Genomic DNA, 18,504 nt, shown 5'->3' with positions numbered 1-18,504 from the left:
TAGTGATGGGGTGGTCGCGCTAGTGATGTCTCGCGTTGGGCGTAGACATACTCCGGGCCGGGTTAAAGTGACGAGGCAGCTGGTGAGTTTCTTTCCAGGTGCTGCGGGGTCACCTCCAAGTAGGTGTAGGTGTAGTCATCGTTAAAGGTAAGTTTGCAGCTAGATATCTTGTAGAAAGTAGTTGTAGAATATAGTTTGCTGTAGTTAAGTAGTAGAGTTTATTGCAGGTTTCCAGAGAGCTTCTTGATGCTGTCAGGTTAGTATTTAGTTTTCATTTGGTAGTGGGCAGAGACGAGTGAGAGCTCTGCGTATTGTTCCTCTCGCTGTCCTTATATCAGCGACACGCGAGATTCCGTCCTTTCCAGGAATAAGTTTCTCAATGCGTCCGAGGCGCCAACTGAGGGGCTGGACGTTGTCCTCTTGTATCAAGACCATGTCATTTACTTGTAGCGTATTCATGTTTCGCTTCCATTTTGTACGCTGTTGCAACTCGCTGATGTATTCGTGTTGCCAGCGTTGCCAGAATTGTTGGCGCATCCTCTCGATCGTTTCATAGCGGGACCGGCTGGGGCGTGTGTCGTCAATGGCAGGCGTCGGTACCGATGTTAGCGGCCGGCCGATTATGAAGTGGGCAGGGGAGAGAGGAAGGTAGTCTGTAGGATGGGAAGATAGTGGGGACAGGGGGCGACTATTCATTATGCCTTCGACCTGTGCGAAAAGTGTGGACAACTCTTCGAAAGTAAGATTGGAATTGCCCATAACTCTTTTGATATGGTGCTTTGCCGATTTTATGCCGGCCTCTGCCAGACCAGAGAAATGTGGAGCGTAAGGGGGATGAAAATTGAACTTTATGTGTAAGTTAGTTGCAAGATCAGATATAGCATTAGAATTGTTTTTAAGAAATTGACCTACTTCTTTAGAAGCTGCAGTGAAGTTTCGACCATTGTCGCAAAATATTTCAAGTGGCTTCCCCCTCCGGGAGATGAATCGACGCAAGCTAAGTAAAAAGGCGTCTTTAGATAATTCGCTTACCGCCTCTAGGTGTACACATTTATAGGCTTGACAGATAAATAGACACAGATAGCATTTGGAGAGGCGAGCGCCACGACCCTTCTTACTTGATATATTGAACGGTCCTGCGAAGTCCATTCCGATGGTCTGGAAAGGAAGTGCGGGTGTGACACGTTGATAGGGCAAATTACCCATCATGGGAGTCAGAGTTTGTCCTCGGTGACGTCGACAAGTTACGCAGCGATGAACAGTGGTGCGAGCTAGCCTCCTACCGCACACGGGCCATATAGAATCACGAATAGAATATAGGAGATGCTGGGGACCTGCGTGCATCAGGCGGACGTGTTCATGCTGAAAGATTAATTTTGTAAAATGGTGAGTAGAGTCTAAAATAATTGGGTGCTTCTTATCATGGCTATAGGTGGAGTGGTCCAGTCGACCACCTACTCTCATCACTCCCTCCTTATCGAGGAATGGGTTGAGTGATAGAATGTTGCTTTTTGAAGTGATATCTTGCTTTGTAGATAGTGCATGATATTCTTTGTCGAAAGATTGCTTTTGTGCTCGTATTGCTAGAAATAAAAATGAATTATTAATCTCTTGTACAGAGAGTGGACCTGATAATTTATTGTTTTTGTTTTTCAGGTTGTGCTTTAGTCGTAGAACGTAGGCGTAAGTTCGCTGAAGTTTCCCTAGTGTAGAGAAATTTTCAAACGGGATAGATAGATCGTCGCAGTCGGAGCTCGTCGAAGGGAGGACTATAATCTCAGGTAAGTCGTCATCTTGTTTCTTTGTTTCAGATGGAGCCTGCGGCCATTGGGAATCGTCCGCGGCGAGGTACGGGGGTCCGCACCACCACAGCTCGTGCGCGGCTAGCTGGTCAGCAGGCGCACCGCGGGAGATCACGTCGGCGGGGTTGGCGGCGCCGGGCACGTGGCGCCACGCCGACAGCACGGTGTGCTCGCATATCTCCACAACCTTGTTTGCGACGAAGCTCTTCAGTTTGCTAGGACTGCTGTGGAGCCACGCGAGCACGACGTTGGAGTCGCACCAGTGTGTGCACGACGATATAGAGCAGCGCAGTGACTCGAGAACGTTCTTGGTTAGGTTAGCAGCGAGTAGCGCTCCAAGTAGCTCCAATTTTGGTATCGTGAGGGGTGGCTTGGTAGGTGCCACTCTCGATTTAGCGCATAGTAGATTGACTGATATGGTACCTTCTTTGTCTTTACATCTTAGATAGATGCATGCGCCGTAGGCATGCATTGATGCATCGCAGAACGAATGTAATTGTATTTCGACTGGATCTCCAGACAAGGCTCTCCTAGGGATTGTGATGTTCGCTAGTGATGAGAGACTGGCCGTGATTTTCTTCCATTCCTTTTGTAGATCGTCAGGAACCGGCACGTCCCAGTCCAGCCCACGCCGCCACAGCTGCTGCATGAGCAGTTTGGGCTGAACGGTGCACGGCGACAGGAGGCCGAGTGGATCGTAGATACTGAATGTTGACGATAGTATTGTTCGCTTTGTAAATTTTTCTAGCGAGCCAGAGGTCGGAGCTTCGATAGTAAAGTATAGCTCGTCTGATTGTGGAGTCCAGCCCAAGCCGAGCGCGCTCGAGGCGTCACTCAAGCTCAATTTTCCTTGCAAGTCGACCGTCGAGATGGGGAAAATATCAGGTGCATTGGACTTGAATTTCCGCAGATTGAAACAGCCCGATTTTAAGTGAGTGGTGACTGCATTCAGAATGTGTAATAGATCTGCTTTCGTGTCGCTGCCGGTCAACATATCATCGCAGTAAAAATCCTTTTGAATGATTTGTTTTATTGTTTCATCTCGACACTCTTCTCCTAGTGTCCATAAGCATTTTGTAGTTAGATAGCTTGCACTGGCAAAGCCGTACGTGACAGTATTCAGTCTGATTGTCTTTAATGGCTTCTTTTCATCTTCACGCCATAGAATCAGTTGTAGCTGTCTGTCGTCTTCGTGGACAAGGACTTGGCGGAAGAATTTGTTTATATCGCCGGCTAGTACGTACTTGTGCGTGCGGAAACGTAATAGAATAGCAAAGATAGAATCTTGTACTTTAGGGCCGGTGTGCTGGATATCGTTGATGGAGACGCCGGTGGAGGTAGGCGCGGAGCCGTCAAACACGACGCGCAGCTTAGTAGACTCGCTCTGCGTGCGCAGCACAGCGTGGTGGCACAGGTAGTGGCGGCGCGCATCCGGTGGCCGGCCCTCCACGGGCGAGCAGTGGCCCAGCTCTACATACTCGTCTATAAATTCAGAGTAAGCTTTTTTGAGTTCTGGCTCTTTGCGAAATTTTCTCTCTAGTGATAGAAATCTTTGCCTGGCTCGATAGTAGGAATCGCCTAAATTGTCCAGTGTGTCCTTGAATGGCAGCTTTACAATGAAACGGCCGTCTTCTTGGCGAGAAGTGTGTGTATTGAAGTGTTGCTCGCATTCCTTCTCGCTGCTGCTGAGCAGTGGCCTCTTGGGGAGTTCTTCTAGCTCCCAGAATCTAGAAATTTTCTCGTTGAAATTGTCAGATGTGTCGGTCCTTGAGAAATTGCATTTAATGCTCCTTGGTTCACCGTTACTAAATATAGGGCCAGATATTAACCAGCCTAACTGTGAACTTCTCAAGTAAGGTAAGTTAGCACCGAGACACCGCTGTTCGTTGCCCACAATTTGCCAAAATAGGTCTGCGCCTATCAGCATCTCGACTGGGGCAGAGATATTAAATGTAGGATCGGCCAATTGTAATTTAGGCGGGAGATTGAAATACCTTTTATCGATAAATTGTTTAGGTACATTATCGGTGAGCTCAGGTAGTACGCCGCAGGCTTGCGTTACATTGTAGTCAGTGCAGAGAGAGTTCAGGCGAACTACACTTCGTTCTGAAATGGAGCCGCATGGGATGTTTGCAACACCCATAATTTTAATAGGCACTGTGGGGATAGAATTTAGTTCTAGTTTTTGTTGTAACGCCTTAGTTAAGAATGTGCCTTGGCTGCCTGAGTCTAAGAGGCATCGCACCGTAGATTTTTTGTTATTGTGAGGATTGGTTACCTTGATTATAGCCGTGGACAGTAAAACTTGATAGGCAGTCTGCGAGGCTGAAAAATTGACAGAAACACCCTGCGCTGGTGCATCATTGTCGTCAGCGCTGAGAGCTGACTGCGCAGAGATGCTCGAGCCTCCAGGCTGCGAAAGTGGAATGTGAAGCAGTGAGTTGTGTCGTTTACGACATTCACGACATGGACCTCGACGACATTCTCTGAGTGAATGACCCTTTTTTAAACAATTTAGGCACAGCTTTAACTTCATCACTTCCATCTTTCGTCGTTCTACTGATAGGGATAGAAATTTTGAACAATTGTAAATACTATGGTCACCCGAACAATAATTGCATACCCAGGGTGTTTGAATTTTCGCGCCATTATCATCATTGTTTTGTGTGGTACACGAAAATGATTTATAAGATCGCTCGTTTTTGTTTGTATTGTTTATAGCATGATAGTTTGTATTATAAGATTGTTTTTTAATATGGCAGGATTCTAACACATCGGCTCGGTCATGTAAGAACTTAGTCAACAGGCTGAGAGAAGGCATATCATTGATAGAATTGCGGTGCTCTTCCCAATCGCGTTTTGTATGATAGTCCAGTTTATTTGTGATAATATGGATAATCAGAGTGTCCCACTGCTGAGTAGGATGGCCTAAACTGGACAGCGCTCTGAGGTCCTTATTAACTTGATCAACTAAAGATCTCAATGACTTGTCTGATTCCCGCTGCACTTGTTCTATATTGAATAAAGAATTGAGATGGTTATTAGTCAGATAGCGTTTATTATCATAACGTTGGCATAGCAGGTCCCAAGCTTCCTGATAGTGCGCATTGGAGACCTCAAGATTAGATAGGACTCTGGCCGCTTCACCATCCAAATATGAATTGAGATAATGAAATTTGTGGACAGGCAACAAGCTGTCGTTCTCATGAATTAAAGATACATAAGTGTCCCGGAAATCAAGCCACTTGGAATAGTTTCCGTTGAATTTACCAATTTGTATTTGCGGAAGTTTAAAATTTGGTTGATGATGTGGCCGATGAACACTAGGAAATGAGCCAGAGCCAGACTCTGATTGATTTTGTATAGTTTTGTATTTGTCAGAAATAGTTCCCGCTAAAGCAATCACCTTTATGAAATGTGAGTCTGTCTTGTCCCTTTCATCAACTTCATCATCAATATTATCAAAATTTATTTGGTCGATTTGATCTTGCAGCAAACTGAATTCTGTTTTTAAATCATGAAATGTTTGCAATTTTAATGATAGCTCATTCACTTGCAACTCACTTAAAGTTGGCATTTTTTGTAATAAATCAAGATAGTTTTCAAACTTAGTTAATCTGCCTCTTATACTAGCGCGCTTTGTAATTAATGTTGTGAGTTCCGCAGACATTGTGAAATTCAAATTATGAAATAAACACTTGAATTAGAGTATATTGAATATGAAATAATAATTGTAACTATAGAGTTATAGGCAGACAATAAATATATAATAGGCAGACAATAAATTAAAAGATCTCACGCTCCTCTGGTCTGCAGTTACCGTCACTCCATCGGCGTCAGCGAAGCACGGGGGCAGTAAGCGGCGTGCGACGTGAAGCGTCGGGTGTGGGAAGCACGCTCGGGACTCGTGGGCAGGCACAGTACTCCTTTCTGGGCACTGGCCACAAAGATGGGCACGGGCACCTCTTGCGCTGAAATAGTCGGCCCAAACCGGGGTATATAACATGCAAAACAAGGCAGTGCAAAGGCAGAACATTCGGGGGCGCAAACAAAATGCAAGACTTGAAACAAATCCAAAGAAATGTCAAAATTTCAAAATGCAAGAATGTATTGTAAAACGGCGTGCATTGTTTTAAAGAGCTAAATTATTCGATGAAATAATATTTAATGCAGACAAATATTTATTTACCAAACGGAATTATATGAAATAGGTCATGTAATAGGCAAAAACAAGGCTAAGTTATGATAGGCCACGAGGTGGTGGTGTAGAAGTAGGACATTTGGATATTTTTATAGGATAGGACTTAGCTTTTTATCGGCCGGGCAGCATACACGCAGGCTCCTTCCACAATATAGGTTGATATTCATCAACGAAAAGCCAATAGTAGACGTGCAGCGTCAGGTATAGTTCCCGGGATTGCAGATTCGTGATCCAAACGGTCGCCAAATGTTTGTTCTTAGGAAGCGTGATTTATGTAGAAATACTAATTTGCACACAAAACCAGTCTACAAGTAAATTTACAACTTTTATTCATATGTTAATATGTAAGATTTACACTTATTGAAAATATCTTCTTGAGGTTCGATTCATTGACAAGATGGCGGCGCGGAGGCGGAAACGCAAGCGTTGGGATCGACGCGCTAGTGATGGGGTGGTCGCGCTAGTGATGTCTCGCGTTGGGCGTAGACATATATTTTGATAATTCCATAAATGTGTAAATATTTTATTTACTTATTTAAGTATTTTATTGAAACATTTTACATTTTACATCATTTATTCTATTTAATTTAATCAAAAACTTGAACCTTACAATCCAATATCAATAAAAGAATCTGTTTTGACTTTTCAGTGTTACCACCATGTTTAGCCACATCCTTACATAATATTATTTATTATTTTTCATGTTCATAATTATTTATTTTCATTTTGTCAAAAATTCAGCCCTCGGGTTTTCCTTGACATTGCAAATACACTGACTTGTATCAAAATTACCAAACCGAAATAAGTAAATAAAAGTTTGTATCATGATTCATGTTTTCAGCTCATAATTATTAACCTGGTAAATTAAAAAGAACTATTGTAGTGTAACAAATGTATGCGATCAGTGATATTTTAATTTGGTCGCATTATCTACCAGATGACGTAATAAACGAAAAGGTGAAAATGACACATTGCAGCCAACATGTCGTATTAAACTTGTACTATCAGAGAAGTTGATTCCTATGCAAATCGGGGACCTAAGTAGTTTGGTTGCGTTACGTCAAACCCAGCTGACAGGATCACATTAGACAGCCCATTTTATATATGAGACTAATAGGAGTTAAGAAATAGAGGAAAATGTGGAAAAAGCGGGGGAATGTATAACGTGAAGGATTATACAGGGTGTCAAAAGACCGCTTCCGATAACTTCGTGGGGTTATTATAGAGCATGAGATATATCCATTGGTGCAAGAAATTTTCATGTAATCGCCAGTTTTTAAAATAGTCAAAATTTTCAACACGCAATGTATAATGCGTGCAGTTAATGCGCGATAATATCGCCCGCCGCCGATGAATAAAACCCCGGGCCGAGCCGGCCCCCCCGCGCCGCCCGCGCCGAATACCGCGCGCGCGGCTCTGCGCTAGTCATGAGTTAAGACAAAACAGCTGATCGTGGTGTGCCCTATACCCTAGCCCGTAGGTAGTGAATAAACCACCAATATTGTAATGATTATTAAATTACAATAGTTTACACGATTTAACAAAATGTTACAATTTATTAATTACCGTTTCTCAGGTTTTTACTCAAAAATACTCAGTTTTTACTTCCGGCCAAAAAGGAAAAGAAATCATAATTCACATCCGATCATCATCCGATTTACACATCTGTAAAAATACATACACAGTTACAGTAGGTAACTGTGTATGTATTTTTACCTATCAATACCTATCAATGGAAAACATACGTGATAACATGTTCACAGACCTGTGATCAGCTGTCTGCTTTTATGAAATGCAGTTCGAACTGTGCTCCATGATCCATCTAACTCGATGTAGATTGCAGAGTTATTCAACACTTAACAAAAGTAATTACAGGAGACATTCCAATTCTTTAAACACTTTTTATTGCACTGTTTAAACCGCACTATCGTCTATCGACGACGATGTTCACCTGTTCCTTAAATCATCGCACATTCATCGGACGTATCTTGTCACGGCCCGTTATTAATTACAAACATTAAAAAAAATAGTTAACAATACACAAAACAAGCAATAATATGACAACATCTAAACGTAAAATTACAAAACTTAAACAAAAACGTCACAGGACCTACACCAGCACGGCGCGTGTCAGACAGCCGACTGAACAAAATTGAAGAAAAAACTTTGTAAAATAATAGGGATGTATCCCTGTGCAATGTGAATATTTTGAGTAATCGATAATTTTTTTATCGATAAATCGTATTAATTGTTTTACATACGAGTACGTATTGATTACTGTCAAACTAAAAATAAACAAATACCTACTCAATATTAAGAAAAGCGACAATAATTAAAAGTTATTTAATTAATTAGGTATTAAAGTATTTTAGACGCGCATAACGCGTACCACGGTATAACAATCACTTTATCACGGTAATGTAGGTATCGAATTTAAAAAAATGAGATGAGATCTACTAAATAATAGTTATAATTTTTATTATTTAATGGTAATTTAAATATCGACTAAATAGTATTGAATTTATAGGGTACAACACTTAGATTGTCCTTGAAATGGATTAGCGACACGTGCGTCGGGCACCTGCACAGCGGCGCGCTTTGTCGGCGCCGCGATCAAAGCAAGCCGCCGGTCGGTGTCCTTTGACTACTTCCGAAAGTCGATACACGACGAACATTATTTCAAAAATTAAAATAGATTTTTTAATTTAGTAGCCATTTGAGCATTGAGGTAATAGGTTGTTAGAGTTGTTAGGAGGTAAGTTTGATTTTTTAACAATTACTTCAAGTATCAAAACGTGGTAGTATTGTGTAAAGTGTTAATAATTGATTATTATTTCAGTTGTAATAAAATACTTTGTGGTGTGATACATTTCGTTAACGAGAAGTTTTTTTGACGTTCTTGGTGGTGACTGGTCTTATTGCTTGGTGTTAAGGACTATTTTCAAAATGCATAAAGAAGTAAGAACACTTGAACTCAACATTTTTCACGTAAGTTAATTGCCAGTTTTATGTATGAGGTTTTTTCGTGTATCATCTGTTATTTCGATTGATAAGTGACGATTGCGGATAAACAGTTCATCCGCATAGGTTTCGTTACTTACGATGAACTTTTTAACTAGTCTAATAATCTTAGAAGTTTGCCATACTGTCGTAAGTTGTTACACATGCACAGACAGTTACTTACAGTTTTCTACATGAGCTACCATTAAACTCTTAACACTGCAAGTAGCTTAGATGAGAGGTCAGAGGTCAGAGTTCTAAGTTCCACGTCATGGTGACCTTCATGGGTTTGAAATTGAAAAGACATACATTAGGGTTTCTGTGTGTTCTGTCGTAAGTCGTAACTCGTAGTGTATCGTCATTCGTCGCATACGACCTTTCGACTTAGCGTGCGTAAGGCGGAGCTAACAGCTGATTAACGCGGTCAACGTTCTCGGGTATGTACTCGGAACACGAGAACGTTGACCGCGCGCTGGCAAATGCTTATTGGGGTAAAAATAATAAAATTTAAAAAAATATTTTAAAATATTTTTCTATGTGGTTTATTATCATGTTTAAAGGGTTTTAATTATAAAAAAATAAAGAATAAAAAATTAAAAAAAATAAAAAAAAAATTTAAAAAAAATACATATTCGTAATCAGAAAATGTAGTATAATCATACCCCAAAGTTATCGGAAGTGGTCTTATTACACCCTGTATAGGCTATTTTTTGTGGACCAATTTACAGACAAATTGGTCCACAAAAAATAGCCTATATAATCCTTCACGTTTTTAGTTAGTTTTTAATTAGATATTTACGTGGGAGAAACCGCTCGGAAAGTCTAGTAATAATATAAAAGTTCCTTATTTATTTATGGATCTAAGCAAGCCAATTTTTATCGATTTACTTTATCTCATTTGATTTTCGCCATTTTGGTGACTGATTGCTGACTGATCTGACTGACTGACTGATCTGACTGATCCATAAATAAATATAGAACGTTTGAATACATTTTTTTATTGGGGTGGAGTAGGTAAGGTAAAAGTAATAAATAATAAAAATATATGTGCGATACTATAACATTATATTTTACTAGCTTTTGCCCGCGGCTTCGCTCGCGTGGAATTCGAAAATCGTGTACAATACGAATATTCTTGCAAATCTCAAAATGTTTTTCCAAGACCAAAAGTAGCCTATGTTACTCTCTATCCTTTCAACTAAGTCGATGCCAAAAATCAAGTCAATTGGTTGCTTCGTTAGGCTGCAAAGAAAAGACAAACAAACAAATACACTTTCGCATTTATAATATTAGTATGGATAGCTGTTTCCCGTAGGCGTTACCATAGTATAATAACGGAAATGGATAATTCTCTCCTTTTTATGGTCCCTTACTCAAATGGTAAAAAACGGAAACCGATTACAAAGATATAATATCAGCCTGTCCGTCTGTCCATATCCAGGCAAAGCCTGTTTCACATGTTTCACTATTAATTAATAACTTAGTTTGTTTCTAAGGAATAAGAATTAACTCAACACTAACGACGCAACATGTTTTTGCTTGGCAACATTACCAGGAGGGGGGGGGGGGGGGGGGGTTTGGGGGGGGGCAAAGCCTCCCGCATGTTAATCAAACGACACGCAAAATCTGCATGTTTAGTTTTGGTTAGATTAATTTCACTTTTAATAAATAACTTACTTTGATTCTGAAGAAGGAGAATTAAAACTCAACAGTAACGACGCAACACCATTTTGCGTAGCAACATTATCAGGGGGGGGGGGGGTTCGGCCGGGGGCAAAGTCCGGAGAATTAAAACTCAACACTAACGACGCAACATGTTTTTTCTTGGCAACATTACCAGGAGGGGGGGGGGGGGATTGGGGCGGCGCAGATGCTAAGTTTGAATATAAGGCATATATATCTGCAAAAAACCGTATTCAAATCGGATCAGTAGTTTTCGTGTTAAAGAAAAAAGTTTTATACAAAATCTTGCCCCCTCTCTTGTCCCTTTAGAGGGGTGAGGGGAAAAATTTAAAGTTTGATACAAAATCTGCCCCCTCTTTGGTCCCCTTTGAGGGTTGGGGGGGAAAAATTTTATACACCAGATATGAAGTTGGAAGAAGACAAATATATCTGCGAAAACCATATTCAAATCGGATCAGTAGTTTTCATGTTAAATAAAAGTTTGATACAATATCTAACCCCCTCTTGGGCCCCCTTAAAGGGGTGGGGGAAAAATTTTATACACCAGATGTTAAATTGAAAAATACAGTTAATAATATGAAGTCCATTGAAGAAAATAGTTTGATACAAAATTTGACCCCCTCTTTGGTCCCCTTAGAGGGGTGAGGGGGGAAAAATTTATACACCAGATGTTAAATTGGAAGAAGATAAATATATCTGCGAAAACCGTATTCAAATCGGATCAGTAGTTTTCGTGTTAAAGAAAAAAGTTTGGTACAAAATCTTACCCCCTCTTTTGACCCCTTGGAGAGGTGGAGGGAAAAATTTTTGTACACCAGATGTTAAGTTGGGAGGTGACAAATATATCTGCGAAAACCGCATTCAAATTGGATCAGTAGTTGTCGTGTGATGCTGGAACAAACATACAGACAGACAAAAAACTAACCACAGTTTTGGCTTCTATAGCGATGTAGTAACAGCCCCCGCTTATTATTTTTTGGATATCTTTAATGTACAGAATTGTCATTTCTACAGTTTTATTATATGTATAGATATGGATTAGTTACCGTTACACAGTTACAGTCTGTCAAGAAAGAGTAGACGCTGAAATAAATTTTCCAAACATAATCACGATCAAATGGTAGTTTTGCGCCTTGTATTTTCACAGAGAACGTTTGTACACTTCAAATAGTAACGGCAAGCGGTAGTAGCAATTTTCGGACGCCAACCAGGCTTTTTAATTTTTTTCAACCATAATTCCAGTCTTCTTTCGTCAGACGGAAACCTGTCAATTATTTTAAGAGCATAATATGTATTTCATAATAAAAATCGGTTATCGGAGATTTCAATACAATTATTATAGATATCGATAAGTTTTATCGACAGAAAACTCCAGCACTATTGAATTTTATTGTTTATCAAAAATCGGTAAAACAAAGGTAAATATGTGGTGAATACGGTATAATAAGATTAGTGCCACATTTTTAAGTGCCTATATTATCAATAAAAGTTTAATATCGTAGAAATGAGCTGTTAAAATCACTTACTTGTGAAATGTAACCCCACATCCCTTTTTGTACCGTGTTTTACATAACATACACCCTTTCATAGTTTAACTATGAACTACCACCACTTATATATATATTATATATATTACTCAATCGCGTAAAACCTTTTAAACACTTTAAAAACACGAAAACAATTCGAACGATTAAGCCATAGAGAATTAAAATAAATATATGGTTACCAATGGTTACGTCAAATTTAGTTCTCTGTCCTAATAATGGTGGCACTGATTCCGCTTCAAATGGCACAAAAAAAAAGTGGGTATCATAGATCCAGCGTACTTGTATAATGGGTAATCAGTGGGTACTATAGACTATAATACTTTATCTATGGGATATTGTCTTTGACAGTTGTTGTTTTGACTAATATAACGGCCCGTTAAATATTTAGTGGACCTCTAGCGCCGGAATTAAATTTAACACCGTGTTAGGTGATTTGACATGACATTAGCGCGTGGTGGAACGCTCGATAGCTCTATCAGGCCGTTAACTGATTTAACAAGCCATTATTTATTTAACATTGCTTGATGAAACTGGGTCTAAGACTCGATTTTATCGACTCATTAGCGATAGACTGTGACGCATGATAAATAAATGAAAATAATTATTATTATGTATTAAGGTACATACAAAACCTATTACAGTCCAAGGCATCGTTTGAGTCAACATGCTTAACATTTTAAGTATTCACTTGATTTAGAGCGGGAATGTGGATACTGGATATAATCCCGATTTGCATTTTTGCATTGATTTGTATTGATGGTTTTTTTCACAGACATGATAGAGTCGTCGTACTCTACGCACCAGCCGCTGAGCCATATGCAGAAGGACCTCAAACTGGCTCTAGGCCTGGGAGACGCGCTGGAGCAGTCCCTCCCCCTCACCGCGACCACCAACGAGATCTTCAAGCACGCCAAACGCCTCGGCTACGCGAACCACGACGTCGCCGCCGTCTACATACGTGCGAGGTTCTGATATCCTGGTGTAGTTTTTATCGCACGAGAATTTATTTTTATGTAAACATAAATCTGGTATTGACATTTTACGCGTAACTGTCGAGACGCGCGGTTATCTACCGTGAGTTTGACAAATTCCGAAAACTTGTATAGTCGGACGCGGGTGACGGACAAATTCGGCCAATGACCTCCTCTTTGTCGATAGTTCTGATTTTTTTCATTTTATTTATAAAATAAAATTATATGTAAATTGTAATTATGCTAAATAGAATTTATATTTTTTTTCCAATGATGAATTATATAGACTATCTATGAAATACATCGATTCCTGAAGAATATTACAAAATTGGTTTACAGTTAGTTATGTAGCGTTGTCAATGGCTGAAATCCTTCATACATGTTGTGATCCGCGTCTCGATTATATAAGAAACTTTTTTGTTGCCTAAATCCTAAAGGTCCTGTCAATCCAAAACTTTTATCCAAATCTTCCTGCCCTAACACCTTTTTTTGTACTCAGGTACCCAAATATTTAATCAGAAACAATCAAGATTATAATATTGAAGCTGTGGGCTATCGTCCCAGTCAGTCAAACAGTCAAACAGTCTAAAACGCCTACGTTGTTTAAAGTTGACGAATGACTTGTAATGATTTATTTAAAATAATAAAAGAACTTAAAAGGAAATCAGTTCTATAATTTACAATTTACATTTTTATCAGAAATATTTATAAACGATAATATATTATCTGCAACTCGTACAGTGACCAATGAGATCTACTTTATAAAATTTCCTGTATAAAATATATTAATCTTTGATTGAACATTAGATTTAAAAACAGAAATGGCCACCTTATCTCAATGTGCAACTAGCATATTTAGTTTTAATGTTAAGTTTATCTTAAATGTAAAGTTGATACTTGATTGACTCGATAAGAAATCGTTAGAATATTGTGTGTATGTTATATATTTACAACGCGGTATCTCCGTTCAAACCAAAAATGCTATTCGTTAGAATTTTAAAACATGCGGCCTTATCATCTATTTATCATTAATTTTAGAACTGAATTCTCATTACGAATGTTGGCATTGTGTCGATATTTTAGCTGCACCTACAAAATTCAAGCGAATTAGTCGTTTAATGTAATATCATAATATCATCGAATGAGCAGTTTTAATGTTACTCCAGAACTTAACATTTGGCAATTTGAATTATGAAGAGCGTAAAATTAAATGTAATTTTTACTGAGTTTTGTACTTCACAAAGTACATATTATTGTCAAATCTAATCTTAAGTGTAATAATAATTAATAAAGTATTATATTTTAATTAAACTTTGTGTTTTATTGAGTTTGAGTGTTAAGACATGTGAAAATCACATAAAAAATATTTACTAATTTGTGTTATCATGCGTTCATGCTGATATAAACAAAATGAACTGATAAAATATAGCTTCATATAGAAGATTAAATTACAACTTTATTTATTATTTAATCTTAACAAATGAATTAAATTAATTACGCTCTTAATAATTCAGTCATTACTCATTAACTGTTAAGATTAAGTTTATAAGAGATCCAAAGTAGTTTTGCATTTTTTCTAGTTAATTATTAATTATTATCTTACGTTTACCTTAAAAAGTTTTATGTGCTGTGTACCTTCATGATCATATTATTTTATATTAAGTGGAATTGATACTAAGTACTTATTTTGCAAGTTTATCACATAATAAAAGAAGTTAGAACCCAAGAACAAAATAGATCAGCTTCGTTCGCGTTGCGCTTCGTTTAGTACAGTTATTAAAATTTAATTACTTTCGAATAAAGTTTAAAATTTTTTACCAACCATTGCACTTAATATTTGTTTTTTTAATTTGTGAAAACAAATTTATTGTAATTTGAGATCAGAGTATAAATAATATAAGTAAATAAATGTTAAATATCCATTTATTATTGGTGTTTTTATTTTTAACTTAACAACATTAATATACAGTAAAACCAGGTTTTAGACGATTTCACAAGGACTCAACCAAAAAGCGGAAAGCGTATTTATTATGCGGGATATAGGAAAAAAAGGGACCTACTATAACATACGTATGTATTAATATTTATTATATTTTTTCGGATGTAGGTATTGAATTGTAGGCATATTTAAAAATTATGTACGTTATATAAAATGTCGTGAATTACTATCACGTGATAGTAATTCACGACATTTTATATAACATAACTACATAATTTTTAAATTTAAAAATACTTTATTTTAAAATATTTCAAAATATTATAATTTAAAATATTTTATATTTAAAATAATAATCACTTATTTTAGTTTGACAGAAATATTTTGAGGCATTAGCAATTACAATGTTTTCAACTTAATTTAACTTTTGTAGTGCGTCTTCGCTTTGATTTAAGAGGATACCACAGCGGCTAGAGAAATGAAAAAAAAGTACGTGTAATATCTATAGCTGTCTCCCTTACCCCAAGCCTATACCGCAGAACGCGATAGAGACAACTGCAGAAAATCCAGAAAATCAACGATTCGTTGTCCCCTGATTCCTTCTCCAAAACTGAACCGATTTAAGTACTTTTTTCATTAAAGATTAAAAAAAGGCTTGAGCTGTGTTCCTATGTTTTGCTTTTTTTGTATAATCTAGCCAAATCTGTTTTCTGGACGTTTGAACACAGTGGAAAATCTGGCCATTTTTTTGGGTTTTTGAACGTTCATATCTTATTTAATAATTAAATTATGAAAAAAAAGAAAACATAGGGACATTGTATTAGTGGCCGTAGATATTCAGGAAAAAAATTATAACTCTACTAGCATTATCCAGGGAGGAAACAGGGGACAACGTTTGTATGGAAAAAATGGCGGTGTGGAATCCTCTTAATAGCGCATAGCGCATCGCTTGGGCGTGTGTCAAAAACAAACTTGACTCAGCTTCTTTTGATCATTATCAATTTGAGCCTCTTCGTGTGTGTTATTCACACTCTCATTAAGATCTTGAAATTATTAAATTTCGTGCGGTGATACATTATCATCGATGGTAGAATATCCAGGAAAACCCTGCAATATTACGGGGTAAGTTCAGTCAGTCGGCGGCTGTCGCAGAGGTAAGAGGTAGAGGCAATATTACCTATGTGTTGTGTGTTCTGTGTATGATACACAGCTGATTTTTGTGCCTATTTAAAGCGGAATCAGCGCCCCCAATGGGAAGAGAACTAAATCTGATGTAACTTGCAAATGGCCGCTATCGCTATTGGTTGTAGAAACTAGTATTAGTTCCAAGTATTCCCACTATAACTGCTATCAGCACCAATATGGCGACTTTCAAACGTCATTTTTACCTCAAATTTAGTTCTCTTCCCCCGCATTTCAAAGGGTAGGTACAGATATCATAAGTCCAGCGTACTTGTGTGATGCTTACACAGACAAATGACAATATGTTATGATTTATGAATGTCGTGGAAAAAAAAATGAGAAAATCAAAGTTTAAATTATGTAAGGGTTTTTTGTAAAAAATCTAGCTCTGGCTTTTTTTATTTTTAAAAGATAGAGGAGGTTTTCATCTTAAATAAATTCCTTCACTTCTATACAACAAAATAATCTGGAAACATGATAGTTTTAGGGAAGGTCCCCCCTGCAAGCATCATAAACTGTCGACGGCTGCCGTCGACTGACGCCGAAAAGTGCCGTCGACTGTCGCCGACACGTGCCGCCGACTGCCGCCGACGCGACGTGCCGCCGACACGTGCCGTTCGTCTGTAAGAAGCCTATTAGGATAGGCAGAGTTCGTACAATGTAGGTACTTAAAGGGGCGGCAAAATTAAAGTGGCCTACATACTCATAAAAAATATAAATTCGGCCTTGCCATTGATCACCAACATGGTCGAAGACTGAAAAGACCATGCCATTCAAATTATAGTTAGCTTTCGTAGTTCCCGGTCGGTGAAAACTGAAGAGGGTAGCTAGTAAATACCGACTTCCACTCAGCCCAGGTAAATTCACTAACGGTGTCTAATGATCAGTGATCACCATCAATCATCGCTAAGTTAATCGTCCAAATGTACCTACGGCGGCACGTGGCCCAGCGCTGACACCGCCAACCCAGAGCCGGACCGTGACTTTGGGGGCCTCTTTTCTTTGATTAAGCAGGGGAAGCGCTCTATGCGTGCCCCGGGTTGGGGATGACCGATGGCGTCGGGACTGGTTAAGGCTACGTTTCCACCAAAGATGTATTGCGAGGAATGTGTTTTTGGCACTTTTTGGGAACATTTAATCGGCAAATTGAAGCGTTCCCCTCGGCGTGGCGTCGGGATTGGCACCGGGGAGGTTGAGGAGGCCTCTTTTTTTCATTACTCGGGGAAAATGCTTTTTTGGTTGGGGATGTGCCTCAGTTGACTAAAGCACACCGTGGTTATTTATTTATTTATTTATAAATTCTTTATTTGCATTATAAACAATATAAAATAACAAAAAACAACATTAGGCAAGGAACATAGCAAATAGGCGGCCTTACCGCTTTCAGCGGTTTCTTCCAGGCAACCAAAATATGGTGGCAGAAAATAATGTTAAAGTGCTAAACTTAAACAAAGAAAAAAAAAATATCCTCATATATTTATAAAATATATATAGTAATATATTTATATATTTTATTATATTATGTGTAATACATCACATTCAACACATATACATACACACACACATACATACATACATACACATACATATATATATATAAATATACATACATACATACATACACACATACATATATACATATATACATTAAAAACCTACATTATAAATAAAGGAACATTAAAATAATTTTACAAAAAACACCAAGAGTTTTACAAGGACTGAGCCTGATCTAGGTAGTGTGCTTTCAAACGTTTCTTAAAGATGTTAATTGATTCCGATTTTTTTATAAAATCGGGCAAGGAATTCCAGAGACGAATAGCGGAGATGGTGAAAGAAGAATCGTAGAATGAAGTATTGTGAGAAGGAAACGCAAGAGTCAGTTTGTTTGCAGAGCGAAGTATAGGATTGTCATGACCGAGGAAATTGAATTTTACTTTGAGGTAGTTAGGAGTAGAAGGACTAAAAAGGATGTTATACAGTAAGTGAAGTATGTGAGAGTTTCGACGCAACTTGATCGGGAGCCATTCGAGCTGAGAGGTTATGTGGGAAGCTTATGGGGCACTGGACATCGGGATAGGGTCACTTCAAAGTAGGTTCGTGTCATCTTTTCGGTATTGGTTTAAGTACCAATACCGAAAAGATGACACGACAATAAACGTAGATTTGTCACTTGAATTAAATG

At 38.4% G+C, this 18,504-nt stretch overlaps 1 protein-coding gene across 3 annotated transcripts in view; it reads left to right on the top strand.

The window, feature by feature from the left end:
* The window catches only part of LOC121726611 (putative oxidoreductase GLYR1 homolog), an 82,773-nt gene extending 68,852 nt beyond the window's left edge, over positions 1 to 13,921 (top strand). For all 3 annotated transcript variants that reach the window (XM_042114042.1, XM_042114040.1, XM_042114039.1), the window contains exon 12: positions 13,006 to 13,921. In XM_042114042.1, coding sequence (XP_041969976.1) covers positions 13,006 to 13,205 — 200 coding nt within the window. In that variant the 3' untranslated portion in view covers positions 13,206 to 13,921. The remainder of the gene's footprint in view (positions 1 to 13,005) is intronic.
* The last annotated feature ends 4,583 nt before the right edge of the window (positions 13,922 to 18,504 follow it).

This window comes from Aricia agestis, chromosome 4 (assembly GCF_905147365.1).
Source record: "Aricia agestis chromosome 4, ilAriAges1.1, whole genome shotgun sequence".
In the NCBI taxonomy this organism is placed as follows: Eukaryota; Metazoa; Arthropoda; class Insecta; order Lepidoptera; family Lycaenidae; genus Aricia; species Aricia agestis.
This window is presented reverse-complemented; position numbering and strand designations above follow the sequence as displayed.